General features: G+C 37.2%; 2 protein-coding genes across 9 annotated transcripts; one reads left to right on the plus strand and one right to left on the minus strand.

The window, feature by feature from the left end:
- Positions 1-77: 77 nt before the first annotated feature.
- Positions 78-13,397, minus strand: LOC140957090 (uncharacterized). Of its 7 annotated transcripts, none has more exons than XM_073414192.1 (12): positions 11,442-13,394; positions 11,222-11,362; positions 8,194-8,579; positions 4,511-8,122; positions 4,272-4,366; positions 3,511-3,589; positions 3,126-3,248; positions 2,630-2,715; positions 2,119-2,201; positions 1,331-1,419; positions 1,149-1,247; positions 78-473 (listed from the first exon to the last, which is right to left on the minus strand). In XM_073414192.1, exons 1-4 carry the CDS (start codon positions 13,180-13,182, stop codon positions 7,592-7,594), a joined length of 2,799 nt encoding a protein of 932 aa, XP_073270293.1. In that variant the 5' UTR covers positions 13,183-13,394; the 3' UTR covers positions 78-473; positions 1,149-1,247; positions 1,331-1,419; positions 2,119-2,201; positions 2,630-2,715; positions 3,126-3,248; positions 3,511-3,589; positions 4,272-4,366; positions 4,511-7,591. The 7 variants fall into 7 exon arrangements, with proteins under 7 accessions (XP_073270293.1, XP_073270290.1, XP_073270291.1 ...); XM_073414189.1 differs by having other exon boundaries at positions 1,331-1,412; positions 2,119-2,228; XM_073414190.1 differs by having other exon boundaries at positions 2,119-2,228.
- A 38-nt stretch (positions 13,398-13,435) lies between these two features.
- LOC140957091 (probable helicase CHR10) lies at positions 13,436-20,241 on the plus strand. Of its 2 annotated transcripts, none has more exons than XM_073414195.1 (16): positions 13,436-13,618; positions 14,103-14,181; positions 14,280-14,440; positions 14,566-14,697; positions 15,256-15,433; positions 15,673-15,808; positions 15,996-16,113; positions 16,233-16,322; positions 16,526-16,633; positions 16,733-16,936; positions 17,600-17,725; positions 17,794-18,452; positions 18,585-18,730; positions 19,094-19,261; positions 19,386-19,500; positions 19,942-20,241. In XM_073414195.1, exons 1-14 carry the CDS (start codon positions 13,607-13,609, stop codon positions 19,108-19,110), a joined length of 2,166 nt encoding a protein of 721 aa, XP_073270296.1. In that variant the 5' UTR covers positions 13,436-13,606; the 3' UTR covers positions 19,111-19,261; positions 19,386-19,500; positions 19,942-20,241. The 2 variants fall into 2 exon arrangements, with proteins under 2 accessions (XP_073270296.1, XP_073270297.1); XM_073414196.1 differs by having other exon boundaries at positions 19,386-19,440.
- The last annotated feature ends 1,611 nt before the right edge of the window (positions 20,242-21,852 follow it).

Genomic DNA, 21,852 nt, shown 5'->3' on the forward strand with positions numbered 1-21,852 from the left:
TTCTTTGAGTTGGTCAAGACAAACATTACTAATTTATGTTGGTAAATATGAAGTAATTATATATATTAAAATAAATATAGAAAACTAACGTTAGCTCCTAATTTCGAAAACGAACATCTACAAAAATTGAATCCAAGCAAGACTTAGGTTTTGCCCCAACAGATATCGTTTGTTGCTTTAATATACTTGACTCCAGTCAAATCTGCAACTATTTTTTCCCCAACATTAATCCTAGCAACAATTATTTAACAAAGAGTTATTTTGCGGAATCACATATCATCCTAGATCTTAATCTGAACATCTTCAGATATAGAGACATTTTTGAGATAAAAATTATAGATCGAAGCCACCAAATACACGACGCCTAAACAATTTACATCTCAATTCAACCATAGCTTTGGCCGGATCAATTCGTGATCCGTAGCGGAACCCTGGTTTGCAAGCTTCTGGATGCGCGAATAGAATTCCTCTACCTGTCAAGTTACACAAACCATCAGAATATATCATTTTCAAATTTGCAACGATACACCCGGAAGAACTGAATTGAGAGAAAACAGCAAATACTGGAGGGTACGTCAAGGTTTAAGATGTTCTTTATGAGATTTTCTACTTAAAATTTAAATTGGGAGTTGCAACACACCAAAATAAAAAAAGAAATGATAAAACAGTACAAAAACCAAAATTTATCACTCAGACCCGTGAAAGTCATTGTAATATTACATTTTGAATTTATCAAAATCAAAAGATTCATTACTTGGATAGTAGATGGCACAAAAATAAAAATAAAAAATTAGAACCTTTTTTTACGATTTCAGTCTTGCAAGTTTCGATAATTCGGTTTTAAATGTTCTATTAAAGGATCACACAGATACACCATCACTTCCACATGAAGCGCCAGCCTTCAAATAGTCCAAACGCCATTAGCTCAAATAAACAATTTTGAACAGTGAAATGATTCGGATACCAATTTTAATTGTGGTTGCAACACAAATTCCTGATAATTACATAATTCAGATATTTTAGACTGAACAATAGCAAAACACCAAATTTTGGTCAACAGATAATAATAATAATAATAATAATAGGGGTTCTATTTACTTGTAACAAACCCAACAGCGTCTGAAGAAGAATCAGATTAAGATTCCTACCTTTTCATCGACCCACATCAATGAACTCATTTGGTTGTTTAAGATTCGAACAACGATATCCAGCGAAGTCATTCCATCCTTGGCATCAAGCTCTCCACCCTATTTTTGAAAAAATAGTTATTTATTGTCTACTCAGATCTTTCAAGGTAAATATAAAACACATTTAAAATAGAAGTAATAACTTTGTTGGCATTCATTAATAGTATCGATACTAGATTTAATCTGTTCAGTCATATGCTCCAGTTCTCAATCTGTCATTTCAGCCTCATTCCTGCAATCATTAAGATAAATAAACAAGGTACCGTTTCGTTCGCTATATTATTTATCCATATTTTTATCCAATCTAATATCATGTTTGGTGCATCATATTATTTATCCATCTACCAATCATTTATCTTTCTTCAATCAAATCATCAATCATTTATTTTACATCAATCACATCATTGAATTGAAATTACAATATTATCCTTAATTATTATAAATATTTTATTAATATTTTCAAAAAGACAAAACGATAATATCACATTATCTCAAATTTAATCAAATTAATCAATCAAATCAAACATTATATTAACTATCATTTTTATATATTTTATCATTAAAAAATATTACTTATCTCCAAACTATTTGTCTTGTACCACGAACCAAACGGTACCTATAAGATTAAATGGAACAGTAAATCAACAGTACTATTTCACTCCACTGAGCCATTCAATAGCTCAAAGTAAGCTCTGAAAGGTAATTTGGTGTGCTCAATAACTCGATAGTTCATTGCATAAAAAAAGCGTCTGGTCATTGTCATTCTAATAGCTAGACCTAAGACACAGTAATGCTACCCAACGACAATCTTCAAATTTCATGCTAACAAATGTATTTAAACTGATAATGGAAAAAACTGAGATGGGAGATGGAGATAGTCAAAACATCTGTTTAAGGGAATCTACAAGAATCAAACAAAAGGAATGCTCACATTGCATCTCTGGTAGATGCAGCCTCGTCATCAAGCAGTATCCATGGTCTTCTCTATATATAGTATATACGCTCAGCTTCTTCCTGCATACTTTGCAAAGCTTTGTCAACCTAACCGCCAATAACGGAATTAGTTATAAAACCAAAACAAGAATTAGTTACGAAACTGAGACAAATAGCATTCTAGATCTGAAATCCTTCTCGGCTTCTCCAGGATTCTTGACATAATAGTAATAGCAGATTTATGTTAAATCTATACATGAAAAGCATGATACCAACTACCAAGAATTCTTAAAAGTTAAACCATAATCAATTGCTGTAAAAGGATTCAGCAAATATTAAAATATGTCCCAAGTTTTTCGCACAAGGGAAAAAAACATAAGGCAAAACTCACTATGGAAGAATTAGACTTGAGAATACTCAAAGTAAACTAATATCTCATATAAATCATCTTCATATTAAAACAAAGCACAAACTTTACCATCACTACATAAAACAGTAAGAGTAGGTACCTTATCTTGATAAGTTTCAATTAGCTCCAATTGCCGCTCCAAACTGCCTTGGGTCCCAACAAGGCAACAACTTTTGCAACTTCACTCTAATGCAAAATTTTAAGAGTTAAATTCACCAGCAGGGCCAATAATAAATATGATACATGCTAAGATTAAGGATAAACCTAAAAAGTTCATAAGATGAATTTCTTAAATCAATTTGCTCATATACGCTGACAATCTAAATCCTGAGAAATCATTTTGGACAAACAAAGAGAGCTGTTCAACTTTCAAAAAAGGCCATGCGGAAAGGCAACAACAAAATTCACAGACAGCACACATAACATAATAAATAGAAAAAGGGAGTGCACATGCATCCAACAAAATCTGACAGGTAATACTACTAAACCCCACCAATTAAGACTAAAATATAAAGGCCACTAAACAAATAAACCTTGGCATAGAATCACATCGAGAAAAAATTTCTACAATATTAATGCAGTAAATAGTGAACTACCTCTAGCGTGAGAAGAATATTGCGATTCTGCAAAATCCTACAGTCCCACTCAGCTATTGCATTAGCTTGCTTCTGAAATTTTCCAGCCCGCTCCTGTAGTTCAGCATTCCATTCCTTGATGATCTACAACAAATATATTCAAATAAGTGGCGTCCCAAAACATAAACAGGAGTTTACAGAAAAACGTTGATAGGAACAGACAATTTCTTTTAAAGTTTCTGCTGGAGTAAAGTTTGTACAAGTGTAAAACATAAGCATACTGTTGACAACAATTGAAAACCACCACCTTGTGCAAAAATTATTTGCCTCCTCAACAGTTCTTCCAGTAATTTCAGACGGTGTTGACAACAATTAAAAACCACCACCTTGTGCAAAAATTATTTACCTCCTCAACAGTTCTCCCAGTAATTTCAGACGGTAACTTGGGTGCAGAGGCCAATGCTGTACTGGTTGTTGAACTAGTCCTACAAGACAAGAATCATACAAGGAGAGAATAAATAATTTGAACTAAAATATATCTACTGTACAAAATGTTTCCTGTACTTTATCTACTTAAAGCACCAAATAACTTTTGATAAGAGTTACTCATTTGATACAAAATAAATATTTCGGTAAATTCTTGCAAGTGATCCAACTGGCAACTGGCAACTGTCAACTGTCTATTGGCTTCCATTCCTATGACAGCCGGAAATCTACTCTTCACTTCTCATTGTTACGTTCGAGAGGACAGGAACCAGAGCGTGGTCTCAAATCTCATAAACCATAGAATTCAAACTTTTCATTCAACCACTAAAACTATAACATTCTCTGCTCACTTGCATTTGTTTGTCAAGTATATTAACATTTTTACGCCTATCTTTTCAGGAAATATTATTTTCTTGTGTGATAGTAAGACTATTAAAACAGGGTTTTATCTGCTACTCATTAAAAATTATTGGTATAGGAGTATCCGATTTATATGCTAAATAATATGTTTCAGGAAATACTGACCACTAAGAAACAACGAAGCAAAAAATTATAAGCACGATTCTATCTAAAACTGGGATCGGAAGTTTAAAACATTTGGAAAATTGCAGCTCCATAACAATGATTAATACACTTTGCAGTGAATAAGACGGAAAAAAAGATAGAACCAGTGGGACATACAGAGCCACTACTGAAAGATACAACAAGGGAAAATGTTGTTTGAGGAGAAGTGGCAGTTGAACTTGTCACAGTTGTTGAAGAGAAACTTGGAACACCTACAATACATCAACACAAAATCTAACATAAACCAACACGGAAGGGAAGCAACGTATTATTTACCACCAGCAATAAAATATATAGAAAGAAACGTTGTTGAAATTGGTGTTGGGGTGAACACATCATGATCGATAAAGACTCACCAAAGCAGAGAAAAAATGAGAAAGTTCTGTTAGTCATTTTGATGCCCCCAAAAATCGGCACATCTGGGCGGGAATCCAAGCCCATCTATAAAATTGACCTATCCCATAAAAATCCGAGCCCATAGTATCTTCTAAAAAAGACCGAGATCAAAAACATATCAAAAAGGTCATGCACATTAAAATTCTGACAAGGCCAAGCCACGGACCATTCCCTAAAGGTCCAAGCTCATTAGTGTGGCTGAGAAATCCGAACCCAATTGCAGTCAAGGAATATGAAGACATCTTCTTCAATAAATAAAACCTTGATAAATATGGGATTTGATCGAATCTCATCGAAATAAGACAAGAGTCCTAGCCGCCATGGTTAGGGAGTTTTACCATATAATGTTTCCTATCTCAGATAGATATCCTACTCAAACAAGGAAACTAGCATCTACTTCTTCTATAAATATCAGGAATCAGGTATTGAGCATGGTTTTACATGATTCATACTCTCTTGCTCACTCAACACTAATATATCGCATTTTGCTCTTTGTATTCATAATAATAGCACTGACTTAAGGATCATAGTGGATATGTCGAAAACTTCTCCGACGCCTCCTAACCCTATTTTTGTATGTGCAGACCCCTCAGCACAGACCCGATCCCAAAAGCTTGGAAAATTTGAAGGCCCACTCACCATACCAAACCCGTGGTAAAATTTTAGTATCATTAATTGGCGTTGTCCGTGGAAATTTGAAAAGAAATAGATAAGATGGTACGTCAGAGAACGAAAGAAAATGATTCGAGGTCAAAAAAACCCTAGGAGCGAAAATCAATGAGAATGAGCACCACAAAGAAGAAAACCATGGAAAAACATTGGTGGATGCATAAATCTACCAAACGGTCTCATGACTCTCAATATCACTCAACTTGTTTCAGTCATGTTTGGGCAACTTCTGGCCTTCTTCGGAATAGCTTCTGGTTTTACTTCGAACATCTTCTAATTTTCCAGGGAAAAGCCCATAGTCTTCCCTTCTGGTCTCCCACGAAAAAGCTTTGATATTCCACGGAAGAGTTTCTGGTCTCCCACGGAAAAGTCCCCGGTCTTCCCCAGAAGAGTTTCTTGTCTCACACGGAAGTGCCCCTGGCCTTCCCCGAGAATAGGTTCTAGTCTTCATGGGGAGAGCTCATCCGGGTCTTCCCCTAAATAGCTCCCGATTTTCATTCGAACGGATTCTGGTCTTCAACGGAAGAGCCCCAGATATTTCCCACTAGAGTTTATAGTCTTCAGGGGAAGAGCTCATCATGTTCTTCCACATAAGAGCACATCCTGGTCTTGCTTGGAAGAGCTCACCAACTTCATCATCAAAAGAGCCGATCCTGGTCATTCTCAAAAGATGCTACTCCTTGGGAGCTCAACCATCAAATCAATCAATCTAATTATTTTTTTAAATTTTTGTTTCATTTATATAAATATGTTCTGATTTATATTATGTTATTTTCTGTTATTTTGCTTTGGTCAGTCCTACACTTTATTACTTTTGTCATTTAGTTATATCTTAAACATGTGATGCGGCAAAGTTATTCAATACAATAAAACGTAAGCTCAACACTTGTTGTACATCTCACAAAACGCCCCCCGAGCAGAAAACTTGTACAAAAGCCCTTCACAGTCTGACACATTCACAAAAGTCCGAACAGCTCGGCAAAACATAAATTCACAAATGTCTGACCATCTCGGCAAAATATAAGCCCGCGACTGTGGCATTCACCAAAGCCCTACCAGTTCGACACTTATAAGACTAATAAACTTTGGCAATTCACAAAAGCCCGACCAGCTTGTCAAATTGTAAGCCCAGGAATGTGGCATTCACCAAAGCCCGCCAAACTCGACAAAATGTTAGCCCACGAATGTCACATTCATCATACTCCGACAAGTTCGGCACTTATAAGACTAATAAACTTTGCAATTAACAAAAGCCTAACCAACTCGACAAAATGTAAGCCCGTGAAGGTGGCATTCACCAAAGCCCGACCATTTCGGCACTTATAAGACCAATGAACTCCGACCAGTTCGACACTCATAAAACTAATAAAATTTGCAATTCACAAAAGTCTAACCAGCTCGACAAAATGTAAGCCCGTGAAGGTGGCATTCACCAAAGCCCGACCATCTCGGCACTTATAAGGCCAATGAACTTTGGCAATTCACAAAAACCCGACCAGTTCGGCACTTGTAAATCCATGAACGTGACATGCACAAAAAGTCCAACCTTGTGGTCGGCAACATTAAGGGGATTCTTAATAAATATTTCTTTATTTGAGCTCGTTTTTAGTAAATTATGTTTCACGTTTCTTTATTCAAGCTTGAGTTTTGGCATGTCCGTCCACACAACAATTTATTCAAGTATAACTTTTGAACAGCCTGATAATCATCATTCCAGTTTATTACTTAGCCAAATATTGGTTTCAAGTTACAAGGACTCGGACAGCTAGCCTGCTCGGGTTCTCAGTTTATTACTTAGCCAAATTTTGGTTTCAAATTATAAGGACTCAGATAGCCAGCCGGCTCGGGTTCTCAGTTTATTACTTAGCCAAATTTTGATTTCAAATTATCAGGGCTCCAACAGCCAACCTGGTCGGGTTCTCAATTTATTATTTAGCCAAATTTTGGTTTCAAATTATAAAAGCTCCGAAAACCAACCTGTTCGGTTTCTCAAGTTATTACTTAGCCAAATTTTGGTTTCAAACTATAAAAGCTCAGACAACCAATCTGCTCGGGTTCTCTGTCTGTTAACCAAATATGGTTTCATGTTGTACTTGTGCGCATAACAGTCCTGATCGGAGTTTCAGTTAATGGCATCCAAATAGGACCCCGATTTTGCTTAGGTGCCTCTCTTGTTCTGGTTTTGTCAAAATTATTATTTGGCTAGTTTTTGTTTGGCATACATGCCCGGACACTTGGATCGGGTAAATAGACTATGACTTGGACAAATTACGCAATCAAAACAAGGTAATTAAACCCAAACCACCGAGACTTTCTTTAAAGAAAACATGCATTGCACACTTGAGTGCAAAACAAAGGGTACAATGAAGAAACTAAATTAAAGGCGTATAGGGGTCGGCTGCCTCTTCATCATCGGCTTGGTCTCCTTGATCGGAAACTTCACATTCTTCGAGCATGTCTTCTAGAGCTTTATTCGAGTCCAGAAAAGAGGCCGGGTGGTCGGCCTCGGAATAGCCATTGGCCCGGAATTGGGCCAAACATCCTTTGAACCCCTCCTCAAAATAGGCAACGGCCTTGCCCGCGCATATTCCCACAAATTCAGGAGATTGAAGAAACTCCTCTTTCTTCCGAGTCCATGTAGCCTCGGCCTCTACCTCTTGTTCCTGGGCTTCCTCTTTCAAGCGCAGGGTCTCCAGCTCGGATTCTTTCAGGCGGTCTTGAACACTTTCCAGCTTCAATCGGAAGGATTGAAGCTCTTCATTGTGCTCGGACTTGATGTCTCTCAATTGCTTGGTTAGTTCGCCGTGACGGGCCAGGACATCCTCAAGGGTCTCGGAGTTGGCCCGGGCACAAGCTCGTGTTTTCTGGGATCGGAGGGTATGCTTCCCGACCCAGGCAATGGTCTGAAAAAACAAACATAAGTACAAAAATAAAAAGGAGAATGTACAAATAAACACGTGTTGAGAAATGTTACCTGCATAAAGCTAAGGGCCATGGATTCCTCGACAAGTGAGTCTGGTGCCGATTGAAGGACTTCTAAGTCTATAGAGGAAACCATGTTCTTTAGAATGCCCAAAGCGCCGGGCCCGTTAGGTTTGGTCAGGAATGATATGCCCGGGCTGCGGGGATGCTCGGCACTCCCTGGAACCATAAGCTTGGAGTTTTTTCCCTTGCTTTCGCCATCGAGCTCAGAATCCGCGGTAATCAGGGAAGTATGGGAGCCCGAGCCAGGTCCTTCCTTCTTCTTAAGTGGTTTTACTGAGGATGGACTGGGTGCGAAATTTTCGGAAGGAGCCTCGGCTCTTTTTTTCTTTAACTTCAGCATCTCTGCTTTCATCACGGCCTTCATTATGCGAGTGTCTGCAAGGAAAAACAATCGCGGTAAGCACACGATAGTAAAGGAAACAGAAGGTTAGGTGTAACGATCCGATTTAATTATATATTATTTGACAATAATTAAGCTTAATTATTTTAAATTGAGAAATTTAAAATAATTGAGCCAGTTAATTAAATTGTACGTTTACAATATGTATTAGAAAATATCACTTTACTGACGATATCAAAATGCATATTTGAATTTTATAACACACGAAAGTTGAAATAAAATAAATCGGGTCAAGTTTTGAACCCAAAAGAATAAAAAATGGCACACACACAATATTTATATCAAACATCATAATCTCTCTTTTCTGAAATTTTTATACGCCCAAACGCAAATTTTTAACTCACGTTTCCGCTCTTTACTGGTTAATCATGATTGCATGTTAATAAATCGTGATTAAAATAACGGCCCCTCACATTAGGAATCAGAGGATCCTACCTAAGTCCTTATTTATCCCCACTTTTTTTTTTTCAAAATTTGTCTTACAAAGCAGATCATCCTCGACCAAACTCTCAACGTTAAAACATTTCACGCTCATCACGGCCAAGAAGTTGGTGAAATCGTGGTCAGATCGGTTAGGGGGTGGTGAAGTACATGACACAATCCATCTTACAATGTCAGGGATTGGAAGAGTTGACATAAAAGTATCTATTGAGCCAGCCCTTGTGGGAGTCCGGCTTTCTTTCAATAACTGGTATTCCGAGTAGGTCGATAGATAAAACCGACCTACTCGACCTCTCTCTAATGGTTGGGCCTGAGTCGGGACTTAAGTGGGAGGCTAGGACTTCATATCAAGGCCGCCCCTCTTACAATCAGACTTCATCGAATTTTAATTGCCTCGGTCTTTTTATTTTGGTTGTGTGGTCTCGTTAGGGCTCGGTTCGGGGTTCTCTTCTATGGGCTCGGATGGCCCCGGTTCTTCCATTGGAAAAGAGGGGTCATCTAGAAATTCTACTAACTCTTGTACGGATCTTACTTGAGTGCGTGGGTAAAAGTGCTACACCGAATATGGGTGATAGCCACCTCTTTAGCATACGTTATTCATTTCGGAGTTCTGAGCAGTCACTACATGTCACTTGACAGGATGTACATGACATCTCATATTGAATTACTACATTGATATATTATTGTTTGATTTGTTAATTATATTTAAGCCCAATTTATTCCCTCGCTAAATCCCCAAAGTCTTAACCTTTATTTGTATTTATTGTAAATTCCAGCTACACGATTACAAGACTCTGAATAGGATGAAAATTAGAAAAATGAAAATGTTAGTTAATGATAGTATTACGAGTCGGGGACCCACAGTAGAGAACTGAAATTTTGAAAGGCCAATCTAATCAAATTTCATTGTCATCATTTTGCCACATAGCACAAAAGAAAAGTAATCAAGGACTTGATACCAAGTGTGAGAGGCTACTAACCATTGATGGAGCCTATATCAGCCTATCAAACCCAAATTTTTCGTTTTACCGTCTTATACTCTACTCGAAAAATTGGACTCCGAATCCCAATACAATCATGACCACTATCATCACCAATAGCAACTTGAACATATATAATTTTTAAGGAAAAAAATAAGAGATCTCCTAACAAAGATAAAAGAAAGTCCAAATGAAGGATAAACACCTACTGAATGCATGCTTTTCAAAAGGACCTTAATACATATTCAAGAGACTTGCAATAAAAAAAACCCACATAAATTGTTAAACATCTCCAGAAAAGTCAGCTTTTTTACTTCTTTACCCAACACAAAGTTATTAAAGCTTTTAACACAAATAATAAACAAACATAATAGAAAATCCTTTATTCTCCAATTTCAACACAAACCAACAGATCAAATATCCCAAAATCCGCCAATATCTCAACATTGTTCTCTTTATTCCATTAAATGTCGGTGCAACAAGAAAGAGCTCAAATAACTAAACCAAGCAAACGTTCCTCTGTTCAAACAATTTAACAAAACAGAAATTTGATCAGAAACTATGCCATCGTAAACATCTCCAGAAAAGTGAGACCTTACTTCTTTGGAGAACACAAAAGCTAAACAATGGTAATTTATTAAACTTTTATAACGAAATCCTTTCTTTTCAAATTTCAACAAAAAAAATTCAAATAGCCCGCTATCAGCCAATATCCAACATTATTCTTCTTGATTCCATTAAAAAAATTTAGAGGTAATAAGAAAGAGCTCGAATAACCAAGGTTCCGACTGAACATTTAACAGAGTAGAAATTTGATAAGAAACCATATGACTTGGTCAGTGCAGCAGCAAATGGCCCATTGCATATTGCCGAATACTAACCTCACCCAAAATTCATTTATAAGTTTGCAAGAAAAGGCTGATAGAAGAGTAGATATAATGTTACCAAAATTATAAAGCAACTACACCTGGCTTCATTCAGAATTCTAAATAATTAGAAAAAAATCAGTCATTTGTATACTTCAATGGACAGAAAGATACCAAAATATTAACAAGTAATATATCAACATTATTCTTCTTCGACTGTTCTGGTTCATAAGACTTCGTAAGAGAAACGTACCCTAGATTACAAAAGTGCAACATCTAGAAAATGGTATTTCTTGAATTTGGAATGATATCAAGAGAACAGAAATTTACCAAAAGAAGGTAGAGCAGAAACCGATTGTGACTGAGATGATGCTGAGGATGCAGCTATGGGTGATTTCAATGATAAATAAAACGCACTTGTGGCTCCAGAGGACAATACAGGTGCACTATCAGCGCTGAAACCCATAAAACCTGAAGATGGAGCAGGTGTACATATTCAATGCTGTGGACACTGCATGACCAGTACCAATAAAAACACGGAATATCATACCAGAACTAGCAGGCGAATCAGTAGAAAAAGCAGTAGCAGAAGATAGAACTAAAGCACTTGTATTTGAAGGGGTGGTACCAGCCACAGAAGCTTTTGACGCGAGTGTACTTGACAGAGATGATGAAGCTGCTCCTGATGCTAAACTAGTATTGCTCTTTAAAAATGAAAAACCAGAAGAATCAGAGGTAGGCACTGTTGAAAATGAAGCAGCAAGCGTGGTAGTAGCAGTTCCCATGCCAGTAGTTGATGCCGCGGGAAATGAAAATCCAGGAGAACCAGATGAATTGGCGAAGGAAAATTCAGGTGCTGAAGATGATGAGCTTGAAAAGTTGGTAGGTGCGGGGAATGACGTAGTTGTGGAGGAAGAGCTCAACGAACCAAACAGGGGAATTGGAGATGAACTAAAGATAGATGAGGAAACCGTGAGGCTTAAAGTTGAGGCAGAATTCGAACCAAATGATGGTGCATTTCCAAGAGAACCAGATGCAGTGGCGAATGAAAATCCAGGTTCCGCAGAAACTAAGCTTGAAGCGTTGGCAGTTGATAGGGGTGATGTAGCTAAGGAGTAAGAGCTCAAAGAACCGAACAAGGTAGGTGGAAACGAACCAAACATAGATGCAGAGGAACCAGAAAGACCTAAAGTTGACCCAGAGCTTAATCCAAATGATGGTGTATTTCCCATTGATGCTACAGTTGTCGAAAATGAGGGTGTGTAGGGAGCAAATAGACCGCCAGCTGGAGACTTACCATCGAACACAGGTGGCGTGGAAGCTGAAGTGTTGGATCCTGCCGTTGACGATCCAAACACACTTGACCCTGGAATTCGAGCAGACTCGGATAGAGGAGCAGTGTTTGCGGCATTTGATGCTGACAAAGACGATCCGAATAGGTTGGACGATGAGGCTAGACCAGATTCAAACGAGGGTGTGGTAGTACTGCTATTAGAAGCTCCAGAGGAAAATCCGAAAGGGCTGGAAGATGGGGCATTGCCGAACCCAGATAAGTTTAAAGATACCGGAGCAGGGGATGCAAATAATGTTGAGATACCAAATGGTGATGATGAAGGCGATGGAGACCTGGCCGCAGTAGCATAACTCGACCCAAACATGCTAGCAGTATGACCCGTGCCCAAAGATGGGGATCCGAAAGGAATAGAAGCAGGAGCCGCAGAAGAGGACCCCAAAATGTTGGGAGCTGACACTGATCCAAAAAGGTTTGAAGATGAGGCTGGCCCAGATAATGACGAACCAAAAGGACTAGACGCAGAAGCCGCGGTAGAAGACCCGAACATGCTCTGTGCAGTACCCGAACCCAAAATATTTGTAGTCGGCGCAGAGCCAGATAAAGAGGATCCAAAAGAATTGGAAGTAATTGCCGAAGCAGAAGATCCAAAAGTGCTAGGAGTCGTCCCAGATCCAAAAAGGTTGGAAGTTGGAGTCGAACCTGATGCAGAAGAAGATCCAAACATGTTCGATGTGAGGCCTGCACCGGTAGAAGACCCGAATAAATTAGACGCGGGGGAAGGCGACGAGCCAAAGATTGAGGAACCTCCGAATGGGGTTGCAGCTGACGCGGGGCTGGAAGATGCCGTCCCCGAGCCAAAGCCGAGGGAAATTGGGGAAGTGGTTGACGTTGGGTTGGAACTAGGGTTTGAGAAGCCGAACGAAAATGGAGAAGACGACGCCGAAGAAGAAGAGGAAAGTGAAGAAGTTGTGGAGAAGGCAATGCCCGTCCCCTCCATGGTTGAGGAGGATATCGGCAGCTCTGCGGCGGTAGCGTAGCGGTTACGGTGCCGGGGTTGGGGTTTTTCAAATTTTGGGGTTTAGGAGGAGGAGGGAGGAAAATGAAAAATGTGTAATATTTTACTCTGTGTTTATTTTTAGCATTATACCGGATCTCTGTTTTGGGCCGGAACCCACGACGGCCCATCTTCAATTTCTCGTACATTTTAACGAACAAATTCCCGCGGTGGTCGGTTGTTCCGGCGAAAAACATGAACTACGAGCGGAGACTGATCGAGGGGGCCAAGTACGTCTACGCCGGAGCCTCTGGCGAATTCGCAGATGAACACGTCGACCTCTCCGAGCTGGAGATAAAGGCTACGCTCAAACATCACCAAGTTGAAGGTGTCACCTGGCTCATTCGGCGGTACCACCTCGGCGTCAATGTCATCCTTGGTACACTCTAAATTCGAAATTCTTGCTTTTTTCTTCTTTTTTTTATTTCTTTCTCTTTGGTGTTTTTTTTTTTTGCTAATTCGTCGATTGAAGTAGCATTGTTTTATGGTTACTCATGACTTGCAGGAGATGAGGTGAGATTTCCGGTTATGTACGAGGTCAACTTTCAAAGTCAACGGTGTGCTGAGTTTTTTTCCTAGAATAGTATACGAGTAATTACGAATGAAAGATCTCAATGTTGGCCAAAATACTATTTTTTTAAAAATGGTTGGTTAGTTAATTAGGACGAAATATTTGTAAAAGTGTAGAATTTTTATTAGCATTTTGTCGTGGAGCGTCTGAATTACGAATTATTAGTAACTTGAGTTATGTAGCGGTTCCATGGTATTTGTGTGGGAAAAAAATCAACTGCACTCTAAAGAAATAAGCTTGATAATTTTGTTTGCAATGGCGATTTTCCTCCATGTATATGGTTTTCCTATAGATGGGGCTTGGGAAGACTTTACAAGCTATATCTCTTTTGAGTTATCTGAAAGTGTGTCGGAAGTCTTCTGGGCCATTCCGTAAGTAAATGCATCTTATTCTCACCATCTACCTTTTGTTTTGGAATTTTGATTATTATAATTTTCAGTTTATTATTCTACTTAAATGTTTTTCGCAGTTGTGCTGTGTCCACTTAGCGTGACTGATAGTTGGGTCACTGAAGTAGCCAATTTTGCTCCAAATTTGAGATTACTTCGTTATGTCGGAGAGAAAGAACATAGACACAAATTGCGATGGGAAATGTATGAGTACATAAAAAAACAGTCATTATCTGATGGTGTAAGTTTTGGGTCTACACATGTTTTTTAGTCTAATTGAAAGTTTTCACATTTTCACTCATATCTGTTAATTTGCGGTAAAATAAAATGGCATACCATGTACTGACTATGTTTGGTATCTTATAGGTTCCATCATGGTCGTTTGATGTGCTATTAACAACTTATGACATAGCGTTGATTGATAAGGATTTTCTCTGCCAGTTCCCTTGGCATTACACAATAATTGATGAAGCGCAAAGACTCAAAAACCCTTCCAGTGTATGTTTAGAGTTTATGCAATGGAAAATAAATTAAGAATGTAATTTGAGTTTCTGCACTAAGTCTACCTGTGATGGGTAACTGTTATGTTGCTGCAATGCTAGACGTTATTATAATCAAGGAGCTATTCCTCCCATGAGTTGACTATTTTGATTTATGTCAGGTGTAAACATTATGCAATAATTTTTTTCCCTGCAATTTAAGCTTGTTTTGCTTTCCCAGCTGGGTTACCTTTTTCATCACAGCATATCAATAGAGAACTAGGGTGGTGGCTGTTCTGTTTATATAGTTGAAAATTCTTTTTGGGACTAAAAATTAGTGACATTCTGAAAGTTCTTCTCAAAAAAACTTTAAATCTGTCTCTGAACATATTGTAGGATGAATGTTTTGAGTCCTCATCTCTGAAAAAGTGATCTTGGTAGATTCATTTCTCTCAGTTCTGCATTTAGTTAGAATCTGGTAGTAAACGTAAGATTATGGTTTTCACTGTAATTATCTCACACGTTATTTCTTGAGCTTCCTTTTTGGCTCATGTTACAGGCTTCTGCTTTGATTTAGGTTTTGTACAATACACTGCGAGAGCAGTTTGTCATGCCAAGAAAATTGCTGATGACTGGCACACCTATTCAAAACAATCTTACAGAACTTTGGGCATTGTTGCACTTCTGTATGGCTTCCATATTTGGAACAAAAGAGCAGTTTCTTTCCGCTTTCTCAGAAGCTGGAGACCCTACAGGTAAATTTTTTTACTCTTGCCTTTTATGAATCGCATTTTGCTTTTCAAAATAGGTGGAACTCTTAATGTCATACTTAACTAATGAAAATTATCGTTTTCATGGATTATAAAGTGCTACATGGATTGCAATTATTAAAACTACTGTTTTGCCAATGCTTTGAAATTACTTGTGATAATGTTGAGGTACTTTTGTTTTATGGAACTCTCTCTTGACATTGTTGAATTCCTTCTCTGAGCAGGTCATGACGCAAAAAAGGCGAGGGAACAGTTTAAGATCTTAAAATTTGTGCTTGGGGCATTCATGCTTCGAAGAACCAAATCTAAACTTACCGAGTCTGGAACTCTTTTGCTGCCACCTATTACTGAGATTACTGTGTTAGTTTATGACTGCCTGTTTCGCTGTTATTGCTTGCCTGCTTGATGAAATTCCTTAAGCAATCAGCTTTAAATGAGTTAGTTTATTATTTGTATCACGAGTGTTTTTGAATTTTTGCTTTTTTTTGCTGTTTTGTTTAGTATCCTATTATGTGGTCCCTCGATAATTTGAAATTCTTGTTGACAGGATGGCACCTTTGGTTTCTCTGCAGAAGAAGGTTTATTTGTCAATAATGAGAAAAGAACTTCCAAGGCTCCTTGCTCTAGCCTCTAGAACTTCCACTGCTCAATCATTGCATAATATTGTATGCTGATTTTTTTTATTTGCTTACTGTTTTGTTTGTTTTTGCATCATGTAATGTGGATACCATATTTCTTATTCCCAAGTTGCGTACATGATGCATATTATATATTTGTCCTTCAGGTAATTCAGTTACGGAAAGCATGTAGTCACCCGTACCTTTTCCCAGGTATTGAGCCTGAACCATACCAAGAGGGTGAGCACCTAGTTCAGGTAGCGTAATTCACAAACTCTTTTAAACAGCTATTTACAGGGCTATATAGAGTGAATGAAATTTGAAACAGTAAAATGCATCCATTATCCATTTAAGTTACTAACGTAAGCAAAAAAAATTGGTGAAGAATACAACTAACAAAAAGCAAAAAGTTTTGTGCTTTCTTGGTTCATTCTTTGTACCTGAAATTTTATTTCATCAGGCTAGTGGTAAACTTCTTATCTTAGACCAGCTACTTCAGAAGCTGCACAATTCTCAGCATCGGGTTCTATTGTTTGCTCAGATGACTCATACACTCGATATTTTACAGGCTAGTGTCATAACTACTATTCAATTCATTAAACTCTAAATCCTGGAGTGACTTCATATTAGTCCCTACAGTTTTTTAATCACATATGTGTGTGTGCAGGACTTTTTAGAACTCAGGAAATATACCTATGAGCGCCTTGATGGTTCAATTCGAGCAGAGGAGCGCTTTGCTGCAATTAGAAGCTTCAGCCGAAAATCTGCTGATGAAAGTTACAGTTCTAAAGATGATATGAACACTCCATTTATCTTTTTGATTTCCACCAGAGCAGGGGGGGTGGGACTAAATCTTGTGGCTGCTGATTCAGTGAGTGTGCATCTTTTATATCCAAATTTGCTATACTCGGTCAGTTGTCCTCGTCATTTAACTGTTGAAGATCACATCTTTCACCATAGTATTGTCTTGAAATATACTGGTCGATCAAATGAAAATTCGTTGGTAAATTCTAACACAAATTAGGTAATTCACATTCTTCGTTGTTAATTTGTTATGTTCACTTTTCATTTGTCTTGTCACTTGGACGTTGTTAATATCACTGTGATATGCAAATTACCGGTCATAAGCTGTGAATGGACACAAGATTCAAAATATCTGTTGATTCCTTCAGCAAACATGCTGCATTTGAACCCGATGGTGTACATCACAAATACTTTGGTGAAATCTAGTTTTGGCAGTGGTGCAGATTTTACAAACAATCTGCAGCATGGTAAGTATCGGTCAGAGGGAATGTGCATACTGGTATGCCTGCTTGTCAGAAACTAGGGATGTCATAAACTACCTCTCCTTGATTAAAGAGACACCATGGCAGGTGTTAGGTTTTGTCACTTTATGTCTGTCTAAAACTGATGTTGAGTATGTTATTTTTTTCTGTTTTCTGGATGTTTCTGGAAGTATTTAATGGTGATTGTCTACACAATGCTATGTGACTTATATGCTCATAACTGATTTGATCATTTTAGCTCTTTCTAGGTTATATTTTATGAGCAAGATTGGAATCCACAAGTAGATAAGCAGGCTTTGCAGCGTGCACATCGAATTGGTCAAAGCAATCATGTCTTGTCCATAAATTTAGTTACTGGACATACTATTGAAGAGGTGAGGTTGCATTATTATTTTTTCAAACGATCACATTTGGTTGATGACTAACTGTTGAATACATGCAGGTTATCATGCGGAGAGCAGAAAGGAAGTTACAGCTGAGTCATAATGTTGTAGGAGAGGATAATTTGAATCATGAGGGAAATAATGGGGGAGCTGAAGCTGGTGATTTAAAATCTATTATATTTGGGCTGCATAATTTTGATCCTCTGGAGATTAATGTGGAAAAAACAGATCATCTGAATATGAGTGAATTAATTTGTCTTGCTGCGAATGTTATTGAATCCCGCCACGAGTTAAGGTCAAACTTGGGTGAAAGAAAGTTTGAGATCAATCCAATGGATTTTAAGGATCATCATCTAAAGGTGGAAGAAGGTTCAAGGTCCCTCGCATTTGATCCTGGCCTTGATGAGGCTTCGTATAATTCATGGGTTGAGAAGTTCAAGCAGGCATCCCAAGCAGATGGCAGTGATGTGTTGAACTTGAGAAATAGAAGACAATCATCTGACGAGAAGCATCTTAAAGCTGAAGCTGCTCGTAAGAAGTCAGAGGAGGAAAAACTATCTAAATGGGAAGCTCTTGGATATCATTCACTATCAGTCAGCAATCCTTTGGGCCTGAGCGATTTGGATGTAATATCATATTCTGGTTCAGTTCAATTTGTTTATGGTGACTGCACCAATACATCAATTGCCTGTCCTGCGCGGCCCACGATTATATTCAGGTAGATATAATGTTTCTAAAAGCATTATGTTACCTGTTAAAGTTATAATTGCTCTGTGATTTTCCGTCATCTATGTTAAAACTCAGAATTTACGAATGAAAGCATTTGACTAAATTAAAATTCTTTGAACAGTTGTATCGATAACTCAGGAAAGTGGGGTCATGGCAGTCTATTTGATGCATTGGCTAGAGTTTCACCTACTGTTCCTTATGTGTATGAGCAAGCTTCAGAATTTGGGGATCTTCATCTTGGTGATCTACACCTCATAGAAATAAATGGTCTGTTTTCGGCTCTCTGTTCTAATGAATTCTGTCTTCAACAGGTTCTGCTACGTATTGTAATTTGTTACTGGTAGAATTCCTTTTGCAACCACAATAATAATCGTCTTAAAATCTAAATTGTGTGACTAAAGGTGATTTTATGTCTTTCTTCTCTAGTGTAGGGTTATTATTCCTCAAACATGCCTTTATTTTTAAGATAAGTGAAATCTAGTTTAAGAATATTGTCATACATTTTTATTATCATTTTGTTATTCCAAGTTTTGACAATATTGCGCTTCCAATTTCAACCCAAAGTTTCTTTTTATTTCCATCTATTTTTGTCATTCGGATTTTCTTAGCTCTGCATCCGACTACCTACAGATGACCAAAGTAAATAGAGTGCTACAACAAATAACGCTCCTCGATGGGTAGCTTTAGCTGTTGTGCAGTCATATAATATCAGGCGTAAAGTCCCACGCAGCAATATCTCGATTACTGATTTGGAAGTTTGCCTTGCAAAGGCATCATCTTCAGCTGCTCAATATTCTGGTAAATATTTGCTTGCTTTTGTTAGCTGATATTTCATCGTAGCTAGGAAACTTTTTTCCTGATTAAATCGTAAGGGTAATTACACGAGCATGTCTGGTCATATCTCATTTCTTCATTTTGGCAGCTTCAATCCACATGCCACGAATTGGTTATCAAGACTCCTCAGATCGTTCAGAATGGTACACAGTTGAACGTCTTCTACGAAAATATGCAGCTATGTATGCCATAAATATCTATGTGTATGTCTCTCTCTTTCTCTCGATGTTGGTGTGGGCCATGGGGGTGGGTGGGTAGGTCGCCTGATCACCAATGTGTTTCATATTCGTGTACCTACTTCCCAATATATACGTGAATGTCTATTGTGTGCTTTGATGTACAAATCAAGGCCTGCTTAGAAATTGATTTATGTTCCAATACTTCTATTTGACCTCCTCTCAAGTTGACTATATTGAGCTGGAATCATATTCATGTTGAGCAATTTAAGCTTGAGCCTCGAGCTCAAAAAATTCAAAATTCAAAATTTTGAAAAGGCTGAAATTGGACTCAAGGACTTGAATAGCATTAAAGAAAATAAAGAACATTTACTTAACCTCGATTTATATGTGCTTGAATTCAGCCAGCCCTCATAGCGGAAGCTCGTCAGGTGCTAATGTAAATTGCTTCATGTCTACTTTATGCAGGTATTATTTCCAACGTACCACAGCAACCATGTAATTATCGCTGATGTTTGGCTTGTAATGATTCCCTGAGAGTCGGTGCCTGTTTTGCTCCGGCAGTTTGTGATTATAACTGTCTTGGAATAGCTTTGTTTTGGACGCTGAAAGTTTGTTAAGTCACATTATAATCGATTGATATCGAGATATGTGGTTCTGTTTGTATAGCACTGATAGTGAAGACCGTGGATGTAGTTGGAGTTTGGTTGATTTTGGGATACCTTTCTCTTTGTATTATAAAAATAGAGAGAACCAATTTCGATCTAATTGGAGTTTGTTGATTACGACTGTGTTTTTCGGTTTGTTTCATTGTGATAGTGGTGACTCTGCTCAATCTGGTTTTTTTTGGATTGCTTGAAGTGGATATAGGTTGCGCAAGATATGCATATATGTAGGTTTAATATATATTGTGCAATTCAATTATTTACTCAAGAGTAGCTAATGACCAGCTCGATCACAACTTTACTTGAGTGTGATTTGACCAAGCTCGAGTCGAGTTCGCATTTTAATTATTTCTACTCAACTACTTCGTGAGTTACTCGAGTAACTATAAATTTTTTTTTTTACATATATACAATTTAAGATTATTTTGGTTTATATAAATACAAAATTTAAACTCTACACACTTTCGAGATTTTCAAATACGAGTTCGATTAACTCGATTTTTCAATGAGTTGAGCTCGAGCTCTAAAATGAATTATCGATGGATTGTGTTCGAGTGGAGCTCTTGTTTCGGATTATAAGGTTACTCTAAATAGACATAGGTTGCACAATATATATGCACTGTGTTTCATGTGTAATGCTGGATCCATTACCGGTGCAGAGAATATTGGATTTCGAATTAAGTGGAGAGTCTCACATCAAATGAGAAAAATAGTAGATCTATTAAATTAATAAGATAATATGTATTATTAAAATTATTGAGATTATAGAAATAATCAAATATCATATTATGTTATAAAATCTTCATCATCAATGAGTATGATTAAGATTAAGTATCTTGTGAGACGGTTTTACACGTTTATATTCATGAAACGGGTCGATCCGATTTATATATTTCATGAAAAATAATATTTTTGACATAAAAATTAATATTTTTTCTTGATTTGGATCTTGTCGGAGATTCATCTTACAAAATTGATTCGTGATACGGTCTTATAAGAGTTTTTGTGTAGTAAGATAAACTTGTTAAGATTTGAAATGAATATACGACTTTGTATGCTTATGCCTTTGTATCTTTTTATTTTATTTATTAGAATTATATTTATAATAATGAATAATATAATTTCTTATTATTTCTATTTTTAAACACGCTAGCGGATTGATCAGATTTTTAGTTTGAGTGAAAATTATACAGATTTTTAGTTGATTAGGTGCAGTTTAATTAAATTAATGAATTTATTTAATTTAGATGATCTGATATATTATTTGTACATGCTATAAAATCTAAAGTAGAAAACATTATTTATTTTTTTAGGTAAGCCAAATTATAGCTTTTTAGTTAAGTAATAAAGAAATTTAATTTGAAAAATAAAAACATTAAAAAATTATAAGGCGCCTCGTATGAAATGCCGGCCCCTCCATTTAGTTTTTTTTTTAAAAAAAATTTCTGACATTGTTTTTTTAAATTATTTAATTACGGTTTGGTAGTATTATCGAATTTAATAAAGTTTTCATCGGAAAATAAGTGTGAGATACCATACAATATCTCAATTCTCTCATGGCTTGAATTCTAAAAACGAGATACTTCAAACATACAGAAGTTATGGATGCTACTCTGAAATCAAATTCATCTTACATTTGACAGTCAATTATTTGGAGTAGATATTTGATTAGCAAAAAACTTTGATGGCCGACAGGTGATGACAGGCTAATTTC

This window comes from Primulina huaijiensis, chromosome 14 (assembly GCF_012295235.1).
Source record: "Primulina huaijiensis isolate GDHJ02 chromosome 14, ASM1229523v2, whole genome shotgun sequence".
Lineage (NCBI taxonomy): Eukaryota > Viridiplantae > Streptophyta > Magnoliopsida > Lamiales > Gesneriaceae > Primulina > Primulina huaijiensis.